General features: G+C 51.9%; 3 protein-coding genes across 8 annotated transcripts in view; 1 reads left to right on the forward strand and 2 right to left on the reverse strand.

Moving 5' to 3' along the window:
- Window positions 1-9724, reverse strand: part of Galns (galactosamine (N-acetyl)-6-sulfatase) — a 31147-nt gene extending 21423 nt beyond the window's left edge. Inside the window, exons 1-5 of one of the 3 annotated variants that reach the window (XM_075977535.1) lie at window positions 9633-9724; window positions 8754-8886; window positions 4180-4303; window positions 3475-3549; window positions 2746-2848 (exon numbers count right to left, since the gene is read on the reverse strand). In XM_075977535.1, the coding sequence (XP_075833650.1) occupies window positions 2746-2848; window positions 3475-3549; window positions 4180-4303; window positions 8754-8873 (422 nt within the window). In that variant the 5' untranslated portion in view covers window positions 8874-8886; window positions 9633-9724. Of the gene's footprint in view, window positions 1-2745; window positions 2849-3474; window positions 3550-4179; window positions 4304-8502; window positions 8642-8753; window positions 8973-9632 lie in introns of those variants that run through there. The other 2 variants (XM_075977534.1, XM_075977537.1) reach the window with 2 other exon arrangements.
- Window positions 9064-13034, forward strand: Trappc2l (trafficking protein particle complex subunit 2L). Of its 4 annotated transcripts, none has more exons than XM_075977541.1 (5): window positions 9064-9203; window positions 10897-11069; window positions 11721-11808; window positions 11914-11993; window positions 12848-13034. In XM_075977541.1, the coding sequence occupies exons 2-5, from the start codon at window positions 10954-10956 to the stop codon at window positions 12891-12893; spliced, it is 330 nt and encodes a 109-aa protein (XP_075833656.1). In that variant the 5' UTR covers window positions 9064-9203; window positions 10897-10953; the 3' UTR covers window positions 12894-13034. The 4 variants fall into 4 exon arrangements, with proteins under 4 accessions (XP_075833656.1, XP_075833657.1, XP_075833655.1 ...); XM_075977542.1 differs by having other exon boundaries at window positions 9097-9229; XM_075977540.1 differs by having other exon boundaries at window positions 9157-9241.
- Window positions 13035-16946: 3912 nt separating this feature from the next.
- Window positions 16947-22402, reverse strand: Pabpn1l (PABPN1 like, cytoplasmic). Its single transcript, XM_075977553.1, has 7 exons — window positions 19720-22402; window positions 19320-19455; window positions 18978-19045; window positions 18304-18410; window positions 18124-18211; window positions 17556-17698; window positions 16947-17073 (listed from the first exon to the last, which is right to left on the reverse strand). The coding sequence occupies exons 1-7, from the start codon at window positions 19981-19983 to the stop codon at window positions 17034-17036; spliced, it is 846 nt and encodes a 281-aa protein (XP_075833668.1). The 5' UTR covers window positions 19984-22402; the 3' UTR covers window positions 16947-17033.
- Between the last annotated feature and the right edge of the window lie 183 nt (window positions 22403-22585).

Genomic DNA, 22585 nt, shown 5'->3' on the forward strand with positions numbered 1-22585 from the left:
TCTTTCCCGGGGACTCCAGCTCCTACCTGCTCTTTAGAGCACATGCTAGTCTACCAGACTCCAAACCATGCTATGTATGCCATTATCATCCAGCCTGGAACACAGACCTGTTTATGTGTGTTGTACACGCACACCTGCAGAAAGCCTTTTTCAGGTACAGCTTTCAATACAGCATCCCTGAGGGGAGTGTCCTTTTCCCAGCTGTACTTGGGATAGGCTATCTTCCTTTCCTCCGTGTACAGAGTATGCAGATCCAAGGTTACCATTCCGTGGGTAGGGTGAAAGGGCAGCAGAGAAGTCTTGGGGGATAGCTAGCTGGTCATCAACTCTTCTACCTTCAGAGAAGAACGCCTGTCTAGAACTCCGTTTCCACACCCGCAGGGGAGACTGGCACAGCATGGTTGGCTCTGCAGTGCTTGGTCTGCCTAATGGCTGCACACAATGAACCATTAGAACTATTCTCCGACCTTCACATACTCAGTCTATGATCACCCCTTTGAGGACCAGTGCACCACTATGGTGCAATGACATATCAGATTAAGTCAGCCTGCATTACATCCTCTGTGTTGCTGTGTTCTCAGGCCCACTACAAAGTATTTGACCTTTCCGATTACTGCAGAGCAGATGGGAGGACCCTTGTGTCTATGTCTCTGTGTAGGAGAAGCACGACCAGTGCCCTGCCTGGACACAGTTATAATCCTAACAGTGGCTGGTACTGACCAGCAGGCGAGCAGGACTGGAGAGTGGGCTGGTGGTCTCCTGAGACTCGAGTTCCAGTCGCATTCACCCGCAATTGGCTGCTGACAGACTACGCAGTCTACTTGCAGGAGTCTAAACTCCGTGTCCATGCAGGACTTGGTGAGGGAAATGAAATCTAGACCCGCAGTGTCAAGGTCTACATAAAGGACACAGGGCAGTACTGGCTGTAGCTCACAGCCCTGGACTAAACCCTGCTCATCGAAGAGATCTGCCTCAGCTGTTCCTCTTGGTCACCTCTTTCCTATCAGAAGTCATCCAGGAAGATGAGTAGCTCTGTGGAAACTTGCTTCCTGCTCAGCTTTGGCCCCCTCAGTCCCCGACAGTTGGAAGCTGTGGACCTGTCAGAACTGTCAGGTGAGACACAGGCATCTCTGGTTACTGTGGGACCTCCGGCTCTTTGCCTGCCTCTACCATGGTTTCATGGGCTTCCTTGCCACCTGCTTAGTATTGTGCAGATGAGGAGGGACCTGATGCCTGTCAGCTCTTCTCTGCCACCATCCCCTTGTTATGGCTAGGTTTCATTTTTTTGCTTGAAAGATGACAAATGTTTCTTAGGCTGTGGGTTGCCTGGATTTCCTAGTATCAGGTTTTCCACCACTGTGACTCATAACAGAGTCAGCAAAACCATTCCCAAGGGGAGCCATGAGTAGGGCCATGAGCGGTGAAGAGGCCTGCTTGGCTTCAGACTGGGGAGAGCCCTATCGGGGGATCACGGAATGTTGTGGATAAATGAGATGAACGTCAGCTAGAAACCAGCCACCGTGAAGCTACAAGAGCCATTATTGACGTGATTGTTCATCTCACGGACTCAGCCACCTGCTGCTCCTCCCCTGCTCCTACCTAGCACTGGCTTCTTTGACGGAAGCCCTCTGGCGAATGACACTGTCTCATCTGTACGTAAGAATGAGGTTGGCTCATTAGTGACATTTTACTGTGACCACAAGCATGGGTGGGGCAGAGAGGACAGAAAGTGTGGTGGGAAGGAGGGAGGATGAGGACGACTGAGTGCTTGCTCAGTGTCATGCTGAGACGCTTGGCTGGAGGCTGGTGTCTGACTTTTTAGTTTAGTTGAGCCAGGGTCTCCCTATGTAGCTTTGGCTGGCCTGCAGCTATGCAGACTAGGATGACTTCAAACTGTCTCTGCTCCCGAGTGCTGGGATTAAAGCTGTGCTCCACCACATTCATCCAGTTCCTGACTTTAAACACCATGTTTTTTTTTTAATTTTACAAAAAGATATTTTTACTTTTATTGTGTTTTACCTGCATGCAAATCTGTGTACTATGTGTGTGTCTGAAACACCAAGTTTTTTTTTTTTTGGTTTTTCAAGACTGGGTTTTGCTATAGTTTTGGAGCCTGTTCTGGAACTAGCTCTTGTCAACCAGGCTGGCCTCAAATTTATAGAGATCTGCCTGCCTCTGCCTCCCAAATTCTGGGATTAAAGGTGTGCGCCACCACTGCTGGCTGAAACGAAACACCAAGTTCTTTTTTTTTTAATATTTATTTATTTATTATGTATACAATATTCTGTCTGCGTGTATGCCTGCAGGCCAGAAGAGGGCACCAGATCTCATTACAGATGGTTGTGAGCCACCATGTGGTTGCTGGGAATTGAACTCAGGATCTTTGGAAGAGCAGGCAGTGCTCTTAACCTCTGAGCCATCTCTCCAGCCCAACACCAAGTTCTTAAAAGATGCCGGGCAATGGTGACACATGCCTTTAATCCCAGATCGATTAAAAAAAGAAAAGTTCTCTCAAAAAGATAATAGATGGTGCACAACTATAATCTCAGCATGTGGAAGATGAGGTAATGGATCATGAAACCAAAATTAGTTTGAGCTACAGAGTGAGACCTTGCCCCAGAAAACAAAAAATTCCCTACTAAAACCTAAATGGACTTGGAATCCCATTTCTACTCCTTCTAAGAAGTTCTCATTTGGAAAGACCTGGGCAGAAAAGACCTGCCCAGAGGGAGGTCCAGGACTCACCACTTGCCCACGATCTTGTTGGTATAGCCTGCCTTCTTCAGGAGCTCAGGCAGGAGGAGTTCTGAGTCAGGGATGCCACCCATGATCTCCTGAGGTGTGTAAGCTGGAAAAACAATACTGCATTAGAAGTAATCCCATGTCTGTAATGGATACACACACTGCCCCATCAAGGTGGACAGGCAGGACTGTGGTCAGGATAGGGACACTTCCCATGATGCTCCAGGTATTCTCCAAGTTAGCATGGTGGGGATTGTGTAATGCTGCCCCTTGCTCCCACCTGTCTCACTGCTTCAGTCTGGTTTGCCATTTGACACCATGCTGTTCCCTGTAGGCTGTGATCCTGGTTCTTCCCACAGTCCTTTTCTTCAAGGCCACTTGAAATCCTATCTTATCTGGGATAAGGACCCTGTCCTTAGAGAACCTATCCAAGCTCTTGAGCTTGTTTCTAGAGCATTCCCTGCTCTGACCCGAAACCTCATGGTTTTCCTAGTGGAGTAGGAGGGTACCGTGTGGTGCTTGAGGTACCTCAGCCCCAGCTTGGTTTTCACTGGGCCACTTCAGGGAAAAAAAATCTGTGACATGGGGTCTGTACTGTGGTACTCGGTTCTACCTTAGGCTGCCATTATTTACTGTTCCAGACCCCAAACCTCTCACACTGAGGCCTAGGACAACAGCTTTCCCTTACCTAGACAGAGGTACCTGCAGGGTTGTGGGTGAGGGGTAGCATACCGTTTCTTGCATGCGCGTTGGATGTATAAAAGCCATTGCGGATGGGCAGCCGTCCCGTGAGCAGGGCTGCCCTGGCTACATGGAAAGATAAAAACAGACATTGTGACACAAATCTAGCAGGCCTCCCAGCCAGCTCTGCAGTGCCTCCCATGTGCAGAGCCCCTGAGATGTGTCTGTCATGAGTGCATCAGGGTGACATTGAACTGTTGTGTTTCAGTCTCCTCTAGCCTCTGGATTGAAGAAGTCAGGCAGTGGGAGATGGCCCAAAGGCCTGATGACGGATGGCAGTTTATATAGCAGGGTCTGCTACTCAGCTCTGTTCGCGTGTTCAGTCTCCAGACTCTGGGACAGCCACCAGACTGTGGGCCCCTATGGCCTGCCTCCTATCGACCCCTCACCCCACCCACTGCTTTTACTTAAGGTCAGCACTTCTGTAAGCACCAATGTAGTAACAGTGACATTCCTTAGGAAGAGGACATGGCCTCACTACCTCTCCACTACACCCATGTCCTGTGACCAGGAAGTACAGACAGTACTCTGAGGGCAGTGTGGCAGTTCTGGGAGACAGTGACACAGCCCTCACTCTACCTGCAGCCTTCCTGAAGCCTGAGAAAAGGCTGCTCTACCTAGATTAGGGTTAGAAGGGCAGATGTGGAAGACTCTGCTGGCTAACTGGGTTCGGGGTGGAGGGCAGCAGCAACTTACATGGTGAGCACAACGGGTTGGCAGAATAGAAGTTTGGGAAAAGCATGCCCTCTATAGCCATCCGGTCCAAATTTGGGGTCTCTCTGGAAGGCTCTCCATTAACACCCAGGTCACCCCAGCCCATCTGCAGGGAAGATCAAAGAGATGAGGAGTGAACCCTTCCAACAAATGGCTCTTTTGCTCCAAGGAAGAGCCATTGAGTTTGCCCAAACCTTGGCAGCTTCTGTGAACTGCTCCAGGGCTTACTAGAAATTTGCAGGCTCTTGCCTCTACATCAGTTTGACCACCACCAGGAATATATCTGCATTTGCCTTCCTCCCCAGCTGAGATCAACCTCTGTATGCTCCTAGAGTCTTGGTATCTAAGAATACACATCTATTTTCGGCATAAAACTGTTATGCAAATTTAGATTTCAAAAGCAAGTGGTGAGGTTGCTCTGAAAGCTGAGCCTAGAGTTACTGGATGGCCTGGCAGCCTGGCTCAGTGTACCTTACAGAACTGGAAACTCATGCTCCAAGACTACATGAGTGTCCGTAGCAGTCTGATTCCAACCATCAAAGGCTAGGGCCAGTCCAAGTGGCCACCAGATGATGGACGAACAAGCTGTAGGTTATAGTGTCTGGGTGGAATTGTATTTTTCCAAATTCATGACCATCTGGAGCTCATGAGTCTGACCTTATTACACTTCCACATTGGAATGTTATTCAAGGAAACCTGAACCCGTGTGTCTAGGCCGTGATCACTCAGATTTGGCTCAGAATAAACGTTTACTCCCTTTGAGATGTAAACTGTGCTTTGAACCAGCTGTGGAAAGCTCTCATTGGAGGAAGGACATGCAGTCAGCTCCCAGCTGTGGCTCACCACAGTGGAGGATGGCAAAGCAGTTAGACAAGACAAAGGCGAGGACGGACAGGGTGGCAGTGGGAGAGCTAGACCAGGCAGCTTCCAGCCTCCTGCTCCCAGGGCTGGAGGTATGAGCCTGCTTCCCCCAAGGTCAGGTTATGACAGCACAAGTGGGTGGAATCAACCAGAGGTTTAGGATCTAGAGTTCTCACTTTGGGCTGGCTGGTCTTGAAGGCACGTGTACCTCACACACACCAAGATGACAGATATACAGGGGGATAAGATAACTAATTAGATATTAGCAGGCCTAGAAGTTATTGGGGATGGATCCTTAACAATCAGCTTGCAAAACCAAAACCTGAAGTTGTGGGAGTAATCACTGGTTCCTAGACTGTGACTAGAGTTATATTTATGACCCCGGGTAGAGTCGTGACATTTAGAGAAGTAGGCATATACAGTTTTTGTCTTTGTGATATAGTGTTGTCTTCTATAAAGTTCATGTTTAAGAATTACAATCAATTACAAAAACATGACTAAAATATGTTTTAAGTAAGTTTATGATTCTTGTGTTGGGCCAAATTTATGGCTATACTTGCTACACATGATTGCAGGTTGGACATACCTAGAAGAGCTGGACGTTTTCCTTCCTTCCTTCCTTCCTTCCTTCCTTCCTTCCTTCCTTCCTTCCTTCCTTCTTTCCTCCCTCCCTCCCTCCCTCCCTCCCTCCCTCCCTCCCTCCCTCCTTTCTTTCCTTTCTTTTTTTTTTTTTGAGACAGGGTTTCTCTGTGTAGCCCTGGCTGTTCAGGTACTCACTCTGTTCTCTTAACCTCTGAGCCATCTCTCCAGCCCCTCAGGTACTCTCACTCTGTAGACCAGCCTGGCCATGAACTCAGAGATCTGCCTGTCTCTGTCTTCTGAGTGCTGGGACTAAAGGTGTGTGCCTCCACTGATGGCAAGGACCAAAGCTTATTTGAACTTGAGTTATATTTGTCCTCTGTTCCACTCAGCTCCCTATGTTAGGGAAGGTTATGTGGAAAGCCATCCCAGGCACTAGGCCAATGAGCCTGCCCATACTTCCAGCCCATACTTGCCTCCAATGACCATGAGTAGTGTGCTCTGCAATGGTCCTTTCTGGTCATTGTCCAGTCTCATCCTTTGAGTATGCTTTGCGCTACAATGGTCCCTGTAACCATTGCCTACTCTCACCCATGAGAGCAGCTGTTCATAGGTTTGTAATAAACTCTACCTATCTCCTACTCTATAGTCTATATGTCTCATCCGAATTCTTTCCACAGAGATCCTAAGGGCTGAGGAGTCAAGGAGAATCCAGAGTGAGATTGTGGTGAAACGGGGAGGTGGTATTTCATATGAATCCAGATACCTATACACTGCTTAGGTACAAGAAACCACTCTTTCCAGGGCGAGGATACCCAGATTCCAGTGCCCACTAAAGGCAACATCCCACAATGACCTTCCTGAGGACAGCAGTCCAGCTGCTCATGATATGACCAGAGCAGGACAGGACCATGGTCAATCAGTCCAAAGTCAGTGGCAATCCTTAAAGAATTTAAACTAGAGACACTCTTAGACAATCAGACAGTTATCAAGTCTGGAGCTTGAGCCATGTCATTCTAGGTAAGCCAGACAGACATAAGCACATGTTACAGATTCAGACATGATCAGCCTGGCAAAGGCAGCTATGAAGGGCAAAGGGAGGGGTTTGCAAAGAAGGGACTAGTATGGAAGCCCCTGTGCTGCTGAGGCTGTCCTTATCTGCCACCTAGGGGGCATCTCAGAGCCTTTTCCCCTTGTGGCATCCTTGCTTCTTCTGCCACAGGCACCCTGGAATAGGTCAAGTATGAACCCAGGAGGCCTTCCCACCCAGGGTGTCCTTTCCAGAGGTGGGCCCAGCTGTTGCACAGTGCAGCGTATTCTTCTCACCTTATGCTTGGAGTGGGCCAGAGTCAGCAAAAGCCACTGTCCCACTAGGACTGCTGACAACAGGGTAGATGAGCTGGGAGTCGCCTAGGGCTGTCATGAGGCTATCATGGGGCCACCAGGGGCCAGCTAACAGACAGCGGCCTTATGAAAGCGGAAGCCTGGAACCACCTGCTTTAAGCCAGCGTGACCTAGTTGGTAAAGCCAGGGATTCCCAGTTTTGCTGAAGTTGAGTTCATTTTCATTTGTATGGATCAAAAGTCCCTACATGACAAGAGCCAAGGTTTGCAGAATGTTCTGGGCCAGCCCCAGGGTATTCGGGATGTAGGTGGTAGGGGTTCCTAAGCAACCACCTTCAGGTAAACTGATCTGGTGCTAGTCACATCCATTATCCAAACCCCCCTCTACTCGTCTGTAGCCATCCAAAGGAAATGCACTCTCAGCCTTACATGTAACTCCACGTTTTCTAGTTCCAGATTAGAAAAGTCATTAGGCCACTAGATGCAGGGGCTCATGCTTGCAATCCTAGCACCGGGGAGGCAAAGGCAGGACGATTGCCTTGAGTCTGAGGCCACCTTGGGCTACAGAGTAGTTTCAGGCCAGCCAAAACTGCATAGCAAGAACATGTCTCAAAAAAACCAAGCAAGCAAGCAAACAAACAAAAAATAAAAGTGAGCAGGCAGGATGAAGGCTAACAGCACATTTACCTAACTCAGTTATCCAAAGCCTATTATTGCAACACTCTTCAGTAGCCTAATGGAGGGGTAGAAGGACCTCTCGCTCCTCACAGGCTCTCATTTGGAAAGGAGAGAGCAGAAAACCGACAGACAAGTGTCCGAGCAAACCAACCAGTAAACCAACAAATCAAGCCAGTGTGATTTGGCTCTAAAAGGTCCTAATACCGAAAGCCTGCTACCAGCCACCAGAACAGGGGCCAGAGAAGCCGGGCACCCAGAGTGTGAATTAGTCATGGTCCACACAGAATGGGAAGCTGGAAAGAAACAGTCAAGGTTTCCTGCAGTGGATTCTGGGTAGTGGGATTATGGACAGGACTTTTCAGGCATATAATTTTCATCATAATAAAGAACCACTAACCTAATGATTATCAAATGGGATGGTCACTTTCTTTTTCTACTAAGTCTCTAAAATCCAACTTATTTTACATACATGGCACCCTCTACTCTGGCGGGCACCACTTTGAGAAGTTTAGCGTGGATGAGCACAGGTCTGAAGGCTCTGTGGAGAGGGCTGAGGTAGCCATTAGCCTCTGGGGTGCCCACGACTGGTTTCAAATCAACCTGAACTGGACGTGACTCCGGTTCTAACAATAGCTGACAGGTGCCACTCTGTAGTGTGTCTGGGGTGGAGTGGGGGGCTGGCGGGCTAAGGTTCAGAAGAAGACAGGGTCCCGTCCAGTTTGGACAGTTCTATCTGACCCAGTGCTGGTCTCTAGGCTTTCAAGTCAGGGAGGCAGATCAGCCCTGGGGCTGAGTTCACAGACGGCTGCAGGCTGCACACCAGGCCCCTCAGGTACGTTCTTACCTTTCCGCCCTCCCATGCTTGACTTTGGTCAGAATTCCCCAGAGGCCCAGGCTGGAGGTGGGCACGGAAGGCAGGGCACCTTATGAGGGGGAAGGGGACACCAGGCTCTTCCCCCGGGGAGATCCTCCCTGAACACCGACCCCCACTGCGGAAACAGTAAGAGCGAGAAATGACCCAGGGGTCTGGGCCTCCCTCGGGTCACCGCTGTGGCCTGTATCTCCCGTGTCCCCCCGCCGCGCGACCCCACTCACATCGTCCATGAGCATCAGCACGATGTTGGGGGGCTGTGGAGCACCTGCGGCCAAGAGTCCAATGGCGCTCAGAACCAGCAGCAGCTGCGGGCCTCTGGTGGCTTTGGCATATACCGCCATGGCAACCAAGCTCCTGCAGGGAGACGAGACCCAGTCCCAATTTCGAGGCGTTTCCTTTGGACCACGGGGCGGGCCTTGGGGGCTGAGTGACAGGAGAGGCGGGGCCTAGGCCGCCGGACTGACAAGAAGAGTGGGCTCGGCCAGACAGGAAAGGGCGTTGGGTCTGGGAGGCCGCAGGGCAGGCAAGGCTGCCAGAGAAGCTGGGACCCCACCAAGTCGAAGCGTGAGAGCCGGGCCTGCCAGGCTGAGTGACACGATCAGTGAGGCCTGACGGGAAAAGTGGGACGGAGCGACAGAAGCAGGGGCGCTGCCAGCGTCCTAACAGGAGAGGTGGGCCTCGAGCCGGACAGGAAAGGGTCAGCATCAAGGTCTGTGCTGAAAGGCAGGGCAAAGCCACCGTAGGGAAAGGCGGGGTCTGAGCCGCCGCGCGAGGAGGGAGGGGAAGTGGGCGGGGCTTGACCCCCTCCGGGTCACATGATGCGGCGCACGGCCTGCCAATATGGCTGTGTGCATCGCGGTGATCGCCAAGGAGGTGCGTGTGAAGCGGCGGGCAGCGGGTGGCGGGCAGCGGGTGGCGGGCGGCGGGTGGCGGGTGGTGGGGCTCCTTCCTGCTATGCCCTCGTTTCATCTCAGCTCTAGGCTCCCAAGCCTCAGCCAAGCGCTGTGATCAGAATCCCTCCTGCACTCTCTCGCTCCCAGCTGCCCGCCCGCCTTCTGCCGCCACCTTGCAGGCCGCGGCCTCCGGGATTTGAGACCCACCGGGAAGCTTGGCGGCTCTTCCAGCCCTCCACCCTTCGTTCTATGCCTTCTTCTTTTCACGGCCTCAGCTGCCTTCCGCGTCCGGTCTTTCCGCCCCGCCTTTCGGACCGTCCCCTTTGCTGCCCCGCCGGTGCTATTTAAATACAAACCAGGCGGGTCGCAAGTTCAGCCTAGAATTCATTGCTTTTCTTTGCCTTAGGTAGTTCCCTTCAAGCCACTCGCAGCCTTCTACTCCAACCGCTGCGAAGGCCTGCAAACCTCTTGATAAGTTTCTCTCTTCCCTTTGTCTCTTCTCTTCCCAGCTTTCATCTCCCCGCTGGCCAACATATATATTCATTTCCTCTGGAAAGCTGTTTATGAATGCTAAGACAGCACCAGAGGTCCACAGATCCTGCTGGTTCTGAGCGCCCTTCCCTGAGACCTGCCATTAGGGACTGGGCTGCTGTGACGCTGACAGTGTGAAAGAGGGAGTTATGCCCCCCATAAGCCCACCAAAATCAGAACTCAATTAAAAATGCAGCTGCGGCTTTGGTAAACTCGCGATGAAGTCCGGAATCTATGCGGAGGTGCCCTGATTTGGACACTCATTCAACTACAGTAGACCAGACGATTTCTGGACATAGTGAACAATGAATGGATGCAGGACCCAGGAGTGAAGCTTTTGACTGTGGGCTTAGGATGGTCAGATGTGTATTGAGCCGAGACCTGAGGGGCTGAGCCACAGACCACTGCTCCTGTGTGGCACATTAAGAAATAGCCACCGTGCCTGGTGTTGGGATGACACTTGAGAGTGTGGTGGTGGTTGAGGCAGAGATGATTCTAGAAAGAGTATGTTGTTAGGCTGTGCTCAAGTTGGCATTCCTGGGCCATCTTATTTCTGCTCACCTTCCTGCCCCTGTGCCTCTTCTGTTGCCACTTCCTCCTTTTTTCCTCCTCCTCCTCTCTGGTACAGATGATTGAGCTGACGCTTGATGCTGCTACTCAAGCGTTCTACAACAGAGCTATGTCCCTAGTCTAATGTCTTTTCTCTTTTCAGTACTGGGAATTGAACGTAGGGCCCTGTGCATATCAGGCAAATGCTGCGCCACCGAGTTATATCTGTCATCCCCCCTCTGCATATGACATCCAGTCCTCTTTGGCTAGGTCCCTCCCCTGAAGGCAGTGCCTGCCGCAGTGTTGACCGGCTGAGAGCCTGCCTTAGGAGTGCTTTGCCGGTTTCTTCAGAGCTGGAACTCACTCGGCGGATCTCCATCCCTTCTTGCAGAATTACCCTCTGTACATCCGCAGCACTCCCACAGAGGATGAGCTCAAGTTCCACTACATGGTGCACACGTCCCTGGATGTGGTAGATGAGAAGATCTCGGCCATGGGGAAGGCACTGGTGGACCAGAGGGAGCTGTACCTGGGCCTGCTCTACCCAACTGAGGACTACAAGGTGTATCCGTTGGTGCTCAACACGGCCCCTGCACTCGCAGGGCGGGATATGGGGGGAAACACAAGAAAAGAGTAACTGTAAGGGGTTTCAGCTGGTCAGGCAGGCAGGTGCCCTGAAGCTAACAATGGCCTCTAGCCCTCACTTCCCCCAATTGGAAGAGTCACTGGAAAAGCAAGGCCGAGCTTCCTGGAGGATGAAAGGTGCCATAGCAGGGATCTGGGCTTCTCTATGTTCCTTAGAGGCCACCAACCTTGAATCAAGGGTCATCGTGTCACGACACTGTTGTTAGGCTCAGCACCATGCGGCTGTAAACTCTTGGCCATTCCTTTGGACAAGTTATTAAGACCACAGAATCTAAGAGCATTCCCATGGGGACTAATTGTAGCCTCTCCACACTCTGATGGCAGAAGTTTAGTTTTGCGACTAATATCCCAGGCCCCATCAGTTCAAAAGGAGCAGAGCTGTCCCCAGTTGAGGTGCACACTTGCATAATTGCTGTGCAGCCTCCCCAGCCTGGGCACTTCCTGTGATTCAAGGTTGTCAGTCTTCTCCGAAGTGAGGGTTCACCAAGTTCTCTGGGCTGGCGGGCCCCGGACTGCCATATGCAGTCATACAGCCCCGGTGCCAAAGCGTGTTCCTTAACAGCCAGGCAGATATGGCTACGTGACCAATTCCAAGGTGAAATTTGTCATGGTGGTGGATTCCTCCAATACAGCCCTTCGAGACAACGAGATCCGCAGTGTAAGTGGTGGGGGAGCAGAGTGGTTGTGTGCTGCTTCCCTTCCCTCACCGAGAATGCAAAGTCTGCAAAAGCCCTATGCATATGCTCATTGAAACTGCTTTCAGATGTTCCGGAAGCTGCATAACTCTTACACAGATGTGATGTGCAACCCCTTCTATAACCCCGGAGACCGCATCCAGTCAAGGTAGGTGGGCCCTGTGTCTCTCGGTGGGCCCTGCTTTGTGATAGCGTGCTCATAGGGAAAGTGAGGGAGCCAGAGCCATGAGTACTATCCTAAGGCCACTGTTTCAAAGCAGCCAGCCCTGGTTTCCCAATTAGTGCCAACACAGACCTTACTGTGCATAGGCAGCTCGGGCCGAGGTTCACCCGTCTGGTCTCCCAGCTGTGTCTGGGATCCTGAGGACCTCCAGAGGGCTCAGCAAGCTCACAGCTCATGCTGTGACCATAGCTTTTGTGGAGGCAATGTCCTCCTGATGTAGCCTCGTGTGCCTTTTATGTTGGGCTCAGGTGTCTCCCCTCCAGCTGAGTGGACCTCATGCAGGAGGCATGGGCTTTAAACATAGGCGCTGCAAACCTGTTACCAGATTCTTTTTCTGGGTCTGTTCCTAAGGAGCTCCTTGAAATTGACAAGTGGCCCGAGTTAGTCCCTTCTGGTGGCACCTTCCTTTGACTGAGATGTTGAGAGTCTTGTACCCACCTAGATCCAAGAGAGAGCACACTGGTGCCCCTATGCTGTGCAGGGCAGAGATAGCACTTCCTGCTCATGGGCTTCATTGCTTACCCCTGCTCGCACCCTGTGAACCTTACCCTGGGAGGTATGCTGAGGAAATCTGTGACATAGTCGGCCTGTGGGGGCTGTGCAGGGATTGTGGAGTCAGGAGGTGGGCGCCACTGCCCAGGATGGTGGGTATGCCCTCTGCTTTTCTGAACTCTAAAGAAGCCCCAGAGTCCTGAGGACCTTGTGCGGCAGTGCCAGTCTCCACCAGCAGAGGGCAGGGTCGTCGCCTGTCCTGCTCTAAATCTGGGTTCTTTTCTCAGGGCCTTTGATAACATGGTAACTTCGATGATGATCCAGGTCTGCTGAGCTGGACCTACGCCCCAGTCGCCTGGAAGAGAAGCCTGTGTTAACCCTGTCTGATTATTTATTCCCTTCCCTCTCCCTGACTGTAACCTGTGGGCAGAGCTGTGTGCCTTGTACCTTCCCACTAAAGTCCTCCCATGATGAGATCGGCTCTGTCCTGTATCAGCAGGGAGGGCTCAGCTGAGGACCTGAGAGCTGCTCTGAGACTGCGACCACAGCCAGGTGGCCTGGGGGAGAATCCTGAGTACAGGAGCCTCCGGACCGCCCTTGTCTATGTAGGTGGGTGGTCCAGACGGGTGCAGGGTATGGGGAGCCCAGAGCCAGCTCCAGAGCATGGAGGCAATGCAAGGCTAACACCACACACATTCCCTCTTGGGCAAGGGCCCTCAGTGTTCTGGCCCCATTGTTCATTTGGCCTGGCATTTGTGCCCAACCCCGGCCTGAGGAGGTGGTAAAATCTGTAAAGCTTTATGGAACACAGCATTAAAGCAGCTGCCAAGTAAGAAACTCCGGGAGCCTTTCCTGGCCGACAGTGAGCATGGCGGTCCACAGGGACCCCAGTGCTGCTCCTAGGCCACACATCCCCAAGGACAAACCAGGCTCACCCCATATAAAATCCTGTAGCTGTGCCACTTGACAGTGTGGCTAACGTGTGTCCTGGGAGACAGCAGAGGCCTAGACGACCTGCCCTAGGTCTGAGGCCCCTGCCGACGTTGCCGCTCCATGCTGTTTTCAGAGCCTCTGGCTTTCCGAAGTCATCAGCCAAGGACCTCCCCCTTGCCTGTAGAGTTTCTTATGTTTGGGCCCAGCAGGCTGTGACTTGTCCACATGAGCTGGGTGGAATAGAAGAGATGGCCCATCTCCATGTGTATTAGGGCTTTGCTCCAGTGAGCACAGGGTCATTAAGAATGCATTAACTGGGCGGTGGTGGCGCACGCCTTTAATCCCAGCACTCCGGAGGCAGAGGCAGGCGGATCTTTGTGAGTTCGAGACCAGCCTGGGCTACACAGAGAAACCCTGTCTCTAAAAAATAAATAAATAAATGAACAAACAAATAAATAAATATGGAGTAAGAAAAGAAGCCAGACCTTCCAACCAATCGATATAAGCGGCAGATGAAGTTCGACTGAAGTCCAGCAATCAGCTGAATGACAGGGTCAGAGCCCACATGTGCCTGAGTTAAAGGATTTAGCTGGAGGGTGGGTTTGGCAAGAGAAGGAAAGCCCATCAGTGAGGTGGGATCTTGAGTATTTAAGGGGGGGGCACCCTACCTATTAGCTGCATTGGGGACTGCATCTTGTTCCCCAGTGCCCATCCCATCCCTCCTTAAAGACAGAACCTCAGGTTTACTGGAGAAACTTGGCTAAATGCCGTTTGCTACCCTCCCCTTCACACCAGGGCAGGTGGTTAAGGTGTGTGAAGGGGGGTATTGGGAGAGACCTATAGGACAAATCCTTTAAAAGTAGTTTCTGCCAATGTTTAGAGTGCTCAAGACTTTCTGCTTTTTCCTGCCTGGAACTTGAGTGTGATAGTGGGAGCTTAGGCATCGCCCTTGGGAGCATGAAGATAATAAGATGAGGACAGAGCAGAAAGGAGCCCGAGTCTAGGCAAATGGGCTGGCCCTGGACCGTTCACGTCTCTATATGTGAGACAATAAAATACAGCTCTCCTGTTTCAGCTGCTGCTGTTTGGGTTTTCTAACAGGTATAGTCAGATCGTGTGTAAGCGTGCTCTGTGTGTGCACTATGTATAGTCAGATCGTGTGCTATATGTGTGCCCTATGTGTATAGTCAGATTGTGTGTAAGTGTGCTATGTGTGTGCACTATGTATAGTCAGATCGTGTGTAAGCGTGCTCTGTGTGTGCACTATGTATAGTCAGATCGTGTGTAAGCGTGCTCTGTGTGTGCACTATGTATAGTCAGATCGTGTGCTATATGTGTGCCCTATGTGTATAGTCAGATTGTAAGTGTGCTATGTGTGTGCACTATGTATAGTCAGATCGTGTATAAGTGTGCTCTGTGTGTGCACTATGTATAGTCAGATCGTGTATAAGCGTGCTCTGTGTGTGCACTATGTATAGTCAGATCGTGTGTAAGCATGCTATGTGTGTGCACTATGTATAGTCAGATCGTGTGTAAGCGTGCTCTGTGTGTGCACTATGTATAGTCAGATCGTGTGCTATATGTGTGCCCTATGTGTATAGTCAGATTGTAAGTGTGCTATGTGTGTGCACTATGTATAGTCAGATCGTGTATAAGTGTGCTCTGTGTGTGCACTATGTATAGTCAGATCGTGTATAAGCGTGCTCTGTGTGTGCACTATGTATAGTCAGATCGTGTGTAAGCATGCTATGTGTGTGCACTATGTATAGTCAGATCGTGTGTAAGCGTGCTCTGTGTGTGCACTATGTATAGTCAGATCGTGTGCTCTGTGTGTGCACTATGTGTCTTCCTTTGGGCCAGGCTGCCCTACACTGGGAGAGGAAGCTATAGCCTAATACTGACCTTGCACACACTTGAAGTTTAGAACAGAGGCTCCACCTCTGCTTCCTGACTTGACCAGATCGTGTGCTCTGTGTGTCCACTATGTGTATAGTCAGATCGTGTGTAAGTGCTATGTGTGTGCACTATGTGTATAGTCAGATCGTGTGCTATGTGTGTGCACTATGTGTATAGTCAGATTGTGTGTAAGTGTGCTATGTGTGTGCACTGTGTATAGTCAGATTGTGTGTAAGTGTGCTATGTGTGTGCACTATGTATAGTCAGATCGTGTGTGTGATATGTTGTGTGCACTATGTGTGTATTACAGAGTCTTCTTACTATCGAGCTGTAGCAAACAAAGCTTATGATGTCATCTGCTTGCCTAGATTTGGCCATTGCGGCTTGCAGGTGGGTTTCATCCCGAGGTTGACCTTGGGGACCAAGATGGCAGCTCTGGTTAGCTTGTGACTTACTGGAGGTAGCTTGTGGGGTCATCAGTTGCTTGTCTTCCTTTGGGCCAGGCTGCCCTACACTGGGAGAGGAAGCTATAGCCTGATAGTGACCATGCACACACTTGAAGTTTAGAACAGAGGCTCCACCTCTGCTTCCTGACTTGATCAGCTCAGACACCTTCCAGGGCAGAATGGAGGTGAAGTCCAGCTATGTCTAGAGAGCCAGCTTGGGGCAAGGAGACAAAACTATGGGGTGGAATTCTGCTCACTGCCTATTGACTCTTTTTTTTTAAAAAAAATATTTGTTTATTTATTATGTATACAATATTCAGTTTGTGTGTATGCCTGCAGGCCAGAAGAGGGCACCATACCTCATTACAGATGGTTGTGAGCCACCATGTGGTTGCTCAGGACCTTTGGAAGAGCAGTCAGTGCTCTTAACCGCTGAGCCATCTCTCCAGCCCCCTGCCTATTGACTCTTAAGGCAGAGCAAGGGCCCGTTTTCTGGACTCATGGTCACATCTCATTACTCTCCAGAGCTCCATGAAGAAAGTAAACCTGCTTCTGAGGGAGGATCAAGAAATGAGACTTGTGGGGGCTGGAGAGATGGCTCAGAGGTTAGGAGCACTGCCTGCTCTTCCAAAGGTCCTGAGTTCAATTCCCAGCAACCACATGGTGGCTCACAACCATCTGTAATGATATCTGGTGCCCTCTTCTGGCCTGCAGGCATACACACAGACAGAATATTGTATACATAATAAATAAATAAATATTAAAAAAAAAAAGAAATGAGACTTGTGCCGGGTGGTGGTGGCGCACACCTTTAATCCCAGCACTGGAAGCAGAGGCAGGCGGATCTCTGAGTTCGAGGCCAGCCTGGTCTACAAGAGCTAGTTCCAGGACAGGCCCCAAAGCTACAGAGAAAAAGAAATGAGACTTGTTACATGCTTTTAAAATATTCAAGTTTAATAATTTATGCTTTACTATTAATATTCATCAATTTTTCTTTAAAAGTACTTGAGTATGCTAATCCCAACTTCCCCTGGGCTTCCCCTCCCACCCCTGCCCTCTGCATCTCCCTGCCCTGTGCCTTCCCACTGTGACCTGGGGGTCTAGGCCACCTTCAAAGGCCAGTTTGCAGTTAAGTGGAAAGACTGCTGTTTACTCCTGACCCAGCTCCTGGCTCCACTTTCAAAACTGGGCCATCCTTTTAATATGGTGAGAACCATGGTGAGACCCGTCCACGACCCCTGCAGAGAGGGAGGGGAGACAAAGGCAGCTGAGTTGCTTTCAGAGGGGATAGCCTGGAAGACACCAGGCAAGGGCTAAAGTCACCACCACGCTGCTCAGGGACTGTGGGAGGTACCGTCTCAGGCTCTGCTCTTTTGAGTAGTGGTTCCAGGGGAGAAGGGAGGCCTGGGGCTAGAATTTGCCACACTTGGCTCATGGGCTCAGCTACCTTACCAGTACTCAGGCCAGAGGAGCCTGCTGTAGAGCCCACTGTCTATGGCAGGAATGCCTGTCACCAGCAGAGCCCCGGTGACCAGGCAGGAATATCCCTACCGGGTAGGGAGGTTACACAGAGCAACTTGGTAGAAACCATGAGGACTACTCAACCCTTTCCCAAGTGCCTGGTCAGTTTAAGGCTTATGTGAGGGGACAACAGGGTCAGGCTCCAGGAATCCTGCCGCTTAGATCTCCAGACTCAAGACTCCCCCTTGGGCTCGCTCACCGGCTGGGTCCATGGAGTCTGAACCGAGGCTTTCGATGCAGGCTACTGTGCAGGAGGGGCTGGGCCCTGCTGCCCGAGTGTGTCCGCAGCCCACCACGATCTGTAGAGCTGATTCCTGGTAAGTTCGTCCTTTTGGGAAGTACCTGGACGGAACCCATGTCATGGTCCAAAACACTGTTCTGAATCCTTGCCAGGGTGGCTGATACCAAGGCTTGGGGTTCCTGACCTAGAGGTACCATTTAAGGCTGAAGCTATCCCTCCACCTTCACTTGGATGCAACTGTGATCACATGGCATGCCTGGTCATGGCCAGCATCCTTCGGCAGAGGAGTCTGGTTCTCCTCCCCAAGCCATCCCTACACCAAGCTCCACCCTGGGTCTGAGGGTTTCCATCATGCCCTAACTCTTGAGCAATGCCCACCCGGCTAAGATACCCAAAGGGTCGGGCTGGGTACTCATGTATCCTGGGGCAGGTACTCTAACCTCTCTGAGCCTGTTGAAGAATTTGAGTTAATGTGCAAGGCACGGTGGTGGCTCACAGATGCACGGAGACACCTGGGGCAACAAACCTTGATGATCCGACCTCGAAAGGTGCTCTCATCCAGCTCCACGGCAGCCTGCACAGCGCTCTGAGAAGCAAACTCTATATAGGCGTAGCTGGAGAGGGATAGAGGTGGGGAATGGCTGGGCAAGGGGGGAGGGGCACAGCCTCAACCTCACTGCCCAGCCTGCTACGGCCCCACACTGACCCCTTTGGGTGTCCAGAGAACTTGTCGCACAGGATGGTGACCCGGTGAATCTTCCCGCAGTGGCTGAAGTAGGCCTCCAGCTCAGCAGCCGAGCCTCCGTAGTCTACCTGCTCTTAGAAAGGGCACCTGCTGTGAGTGCTGGGCTCTCTGTGTACCTCCTGCTGAGGCGGTTCTGGCAGAAAGGGGCTGGAGGGACTTCCAAGGTTGGTTGACTCCTGGCTGGGAAGGGGCTGAGGCTTTACCCACTCCTGCCCAGGGTTGATTGCTGAGAGCCAGTCAAGGGCTTCTTGTGTGGACAGCTGGCTGCATCCCAGGTATTGACTCCTGCCAGGTGTGTGGACCAGTGAATCTCATGGAACTCCCAGTGCCAGTGCGTGTTGAGAAACCAGAATTCTTGACCTCAGCTTCAGCTGAATGGTCAAGGACTGGCCACCTCTCGCCTCCATGGTTTTGCCCAGAAGCTGCAGCCCACCCTTTCCTCTGCAGCAACTAGTGTCAGATGTGCCCCTTCTATCTAGTCTTGGAGACCCTTGAGTTTACAGTCCTACAGCTTTCTGCCTCCACCTCCTAGCCAGCCCCATCCAGGGCAGACGTTGATGTGTCCGCCCAGCTGAATGCCCTGATTGGAGCCAGGTGCCGAGGGAGGGCTGTGACCTCCTCTATCTGCTACTCACGTTGCCCACATAGACAGATCTGTGGTCAGCCTCCACCTTCTCCTTGGAGGTCCCAGGGAAGCAGCAGCCTGTGGAGAGAGAAACCCAGGACCAGCAGGAGGACCTTATTGAGGAGCCCATTCCTCATGACCCCAGGGAAGGTCACCCAGGCTTCCAAGGCCACATTGTGGGGTTGCAAAGTCTAGTGCTACAGGGTGCTCCAGAATGTTCCCTCAGTAGTCCTCATATAGAGTCCGTGCTGAGCACTTCTGCATTGGGAGCAGGTGGTCAAGGTCTTGGGAGGACAGCTGTCCTTCCCTTCACCTTCTGGGGACAGGGTCAGCAAGAGTTCCAGGTTCCTACCCATGGTCTCAGGGCTCAGCAGCTGTCTGACCTCAGTCCCCTCTTCCTCTGTGGCCTTTCTCAGTGCATAGGGTGGCTCCGGCAGGGCCGCAGCATGCTCCATGGCCCACAGCTTCAGCCTGATGGCCTCCAATTCCTGCTGGCCAACCCACAGTAAGCTTGGGGTGGGTGACCTGCAGGTCCCTCTAGAATGGAGGGCAGGTGTGGCCAGTCAGCCCCAGGGAAGTCATGGCTACTACAGAATGACCTAGGTCACCCTGTTCTTCCTGTAGCCATAGTCCAGAGCTAGGGGCTCAGGCCCCAGAAGTCCCCGACGCCTCAGCCACAGGATACCTCCCCCTAGTCAGAAAGCCCCTGTGGTCTGCAGCTTTGGCCCCTCACCCTGTGTCCAGGTCCACACCTGCTTCCCTGCATTATGACAGGGTGCTGTCTGGCTGTACACTGGGGACTTGGGCAGGTTCTCTTGCTCCAGCATGGCTAGCAGGAAGCCTGCATCTTCATCTTCCTCGTCACTCTCGGTTCCACTCCCAGCCCCTGGCCCCAAAGGGGTCTTTTCAGTCCTGCCCCAGGCCCCCCAACCTTGGGCCTCCGGATCGGAGGAGACCTTCTGGAGCCAGGCTTCAGTGGGAGGCGGGAAGAGATCATTGCTCAGGAAGGGCCACATGGGTATGCAGAAAGGGCGAACTGGGCAAACCCTGGCTCTTCAGGCCGCTCGCTTCCACAGCTGCATCTGCCTCGCGGCTCTCCCTTTTAAGGCCTCCTCCTGACCAGCTGCTTCCACTAAAGCACACAGGAGGGCCTCCCAGCTTTTAGGCCATGTTGACCAGAGGGGTCAAAGGCTGTAGATCTCCTCTTTGTCTTCTTCACCAGCTGCACCCCCAAAACTTGGAAGAGTAGACGAGTCTAAAGTGGGTAAGACAGGGTGTTACGTCCGCAAGCTTGGCACGCTTGCCCTTGGTGTGTGCAGGATGCCATACCACACTCCTCTGACAATTGGTCCTAACCAAAATCAGATCTTGGTCAAGTTACCAAACTGTAGTCATGAAAAGGACTTATTTCAGGGAGAGGTGGCACTGTGGGTGTCTGGATACTTTGGGTGAGTCTGAGCAAGGGCCCCTGGAAGGCTAAGAGCTCAGGTTCATCCAGAGTAGGGTTCCATATTCTCTCCTAACCATGAGTTCCTCAAACTCTCCCCTCCCCATCTCTACGCAGGGCACCATTCGATGGGAGTCGATTTAAGTCAGGCACAATTTAGATGATCCCTTTGGCCACAAGGGAGGCTCAGGCTGAACTGTACGAATTGGGTGAAGGGTACTTGGCAGATGCAGGCAGGTACAGTGGTTTCCAGCCCTGTTCATCTGCTGTTGCCCCTCTGCCCTCACCCTACAGGGCTGTGGCCAGCCTACATCCACTGACTCCTTCCTGGGCCTTCCAGCAGGGGGCGGATCTACCAGCACATTGCCGGCTGGTGGCTGGACACGGGCACGGATGCTTCTTGAGTCTGCTCTGTTGAGCCTCATGCTGTCCATGTTATTGTGACTCTGGGGTGTCCACAGGGACCTTCAGGTGATGCCACCTCCTCAGATCCACAGCCACACTTCTGTCACGCTGCTCCCAGGCAGGTCAATGGCGTCCTTTTTAGAACCTGAGCTGGGATAGGAATTAGGTTTAGCGAGCTACACTGAGCTACACTGTATATGTGGAGTTTGGTGGCTGACACCTCCCACATCCTGGGGTGGGCAGAGGGGTTGAGAAGCAGAGTCGGGGGTAGCGGTGACTGTTGGAGCCCCAGGAAGCTGGGCTTCTGACCTCTACCCTGACTTCTCATTTTGTTCTCCAAAGTGGCTGAAAACACCCTGCCTCATGCGGTGGCTCATACCTATACTCAGCACTTGGGCCTCTGAGGCAGGGAGATCACAAGTTCAAGGCCAGCTTAGGCTCCAGAGTGAGGCCCTGTCACAAACAGCTCAACAATAATAAAACCTGCCGTGACCTCCATGTCTCATAAGGGAAGGACTGTGTGGGATAGTCACATGACCTGAGATAAAGTAGTCCTGACCAGAGGCTGAGTGTCCACTGGCCTCTCCCCAGTCCTGCTTCTGTTACTTCCCTTGGTCCTTCCTGGCAAACCCAGGCTATTCAGAGGCAGCATCCATGCCTACGCAGAGGACAAGCTGGCCATACAGGACAAGGGCAGGGATACACAAGTGGCCACTGCTGTCCTCCTGCATGTCCCCCACCTCTTCATGTGAAGCTGTTGGGGTCCTGTCTAGGTCTTTCCTGCACTTCCATGTGGGAGGCAGGACATGGCAGGCTGTGCCCAAGCCAAGACCGTCTGGATGGAGCCCAGTCCCTGGCCAGTCTCCCTTCTGAGCTCAGTGTCTGCAGTGGAAAAACCTTGTCACCCTCCTCCCCCTCGTGCTATCCTGAGATTGCTGACACACCAGGCCCAGTGGGGCTCCAGCCAGGCGCCTGGCCTAGGGACAGTTCACCCCCATGCTGGCCTTCCCAACAATGCCTTCAAAAATACACCATGTTCCAAGCTGGGACAGTATTAACGCAGTCGCTTCCTCCAGGCAGCTCCCAGTGCAGCCTGAAGCACTACGGCCAGTAGTTGGTTCTAGAGCTTTAGCCAGGACACAGCTGTCACAGGAACAGACTGAGAGTTGAGTCTTTCTGCTGTGCCACTTTTAGGTCCTTGGTGTCCCCTCAGGTCCTGAGTTTTCCGTCAGGTCTTAGGTATCCTTTTAGTGTTCCCTCAGATTCAATGTCTCCCTCAGATCCCCAGTGTCCCTCAAGCCTCTAGTGTTTCGCTCAGCCAGGTCCCACTATCTCCCTCATGTGGACAGCTCAAAGAACTTGGCTCCGATAGTGGAACCAGTCATATATATATATATATGTATATATATATATATATATATACACATATATATATATATATGTCAGGCCCTTGAAACTCTTAGGGTCATTTTTGGGGTCCAAGATTTTCCAGAACTCCCTAAGGCCCAGCCTTCCAAGATGGGTCCTATTTGCCAGAATATGGCACATGGAGCTGAAGGTCCCTTCCTTTGTCCATCCCTAGTCTTCTCTGGTACAGCTGAACACCACGTCTGCCCTGGTCTGTACATGAGGTCTTTCAAACATGGTTATCACGTGTGTGCAACAGTCTGGAGGAGCAGCAAGCCGTCATAGCAAATGCTCACTTTATTACACAGATGTAATTAACCTGATCATCATGTCCATGGCCCACAGGGCAAACATACAGG

Source organism: Microtus pennsylvanicus, chromosome 6, assembly GCF_037038515.1.
Source record: "Microtus pennsylvanicus isolate mMicPen1 chromosome 6, mMicPen1.hap1, whole genome shotgun sequence".
NCBI classification, from domain to species: Eukaryota; Metazoa; Chordata; class Mammalia; order Rodentia; family Cricetidae; genus Microtus; species Microtus pennsylvanicus.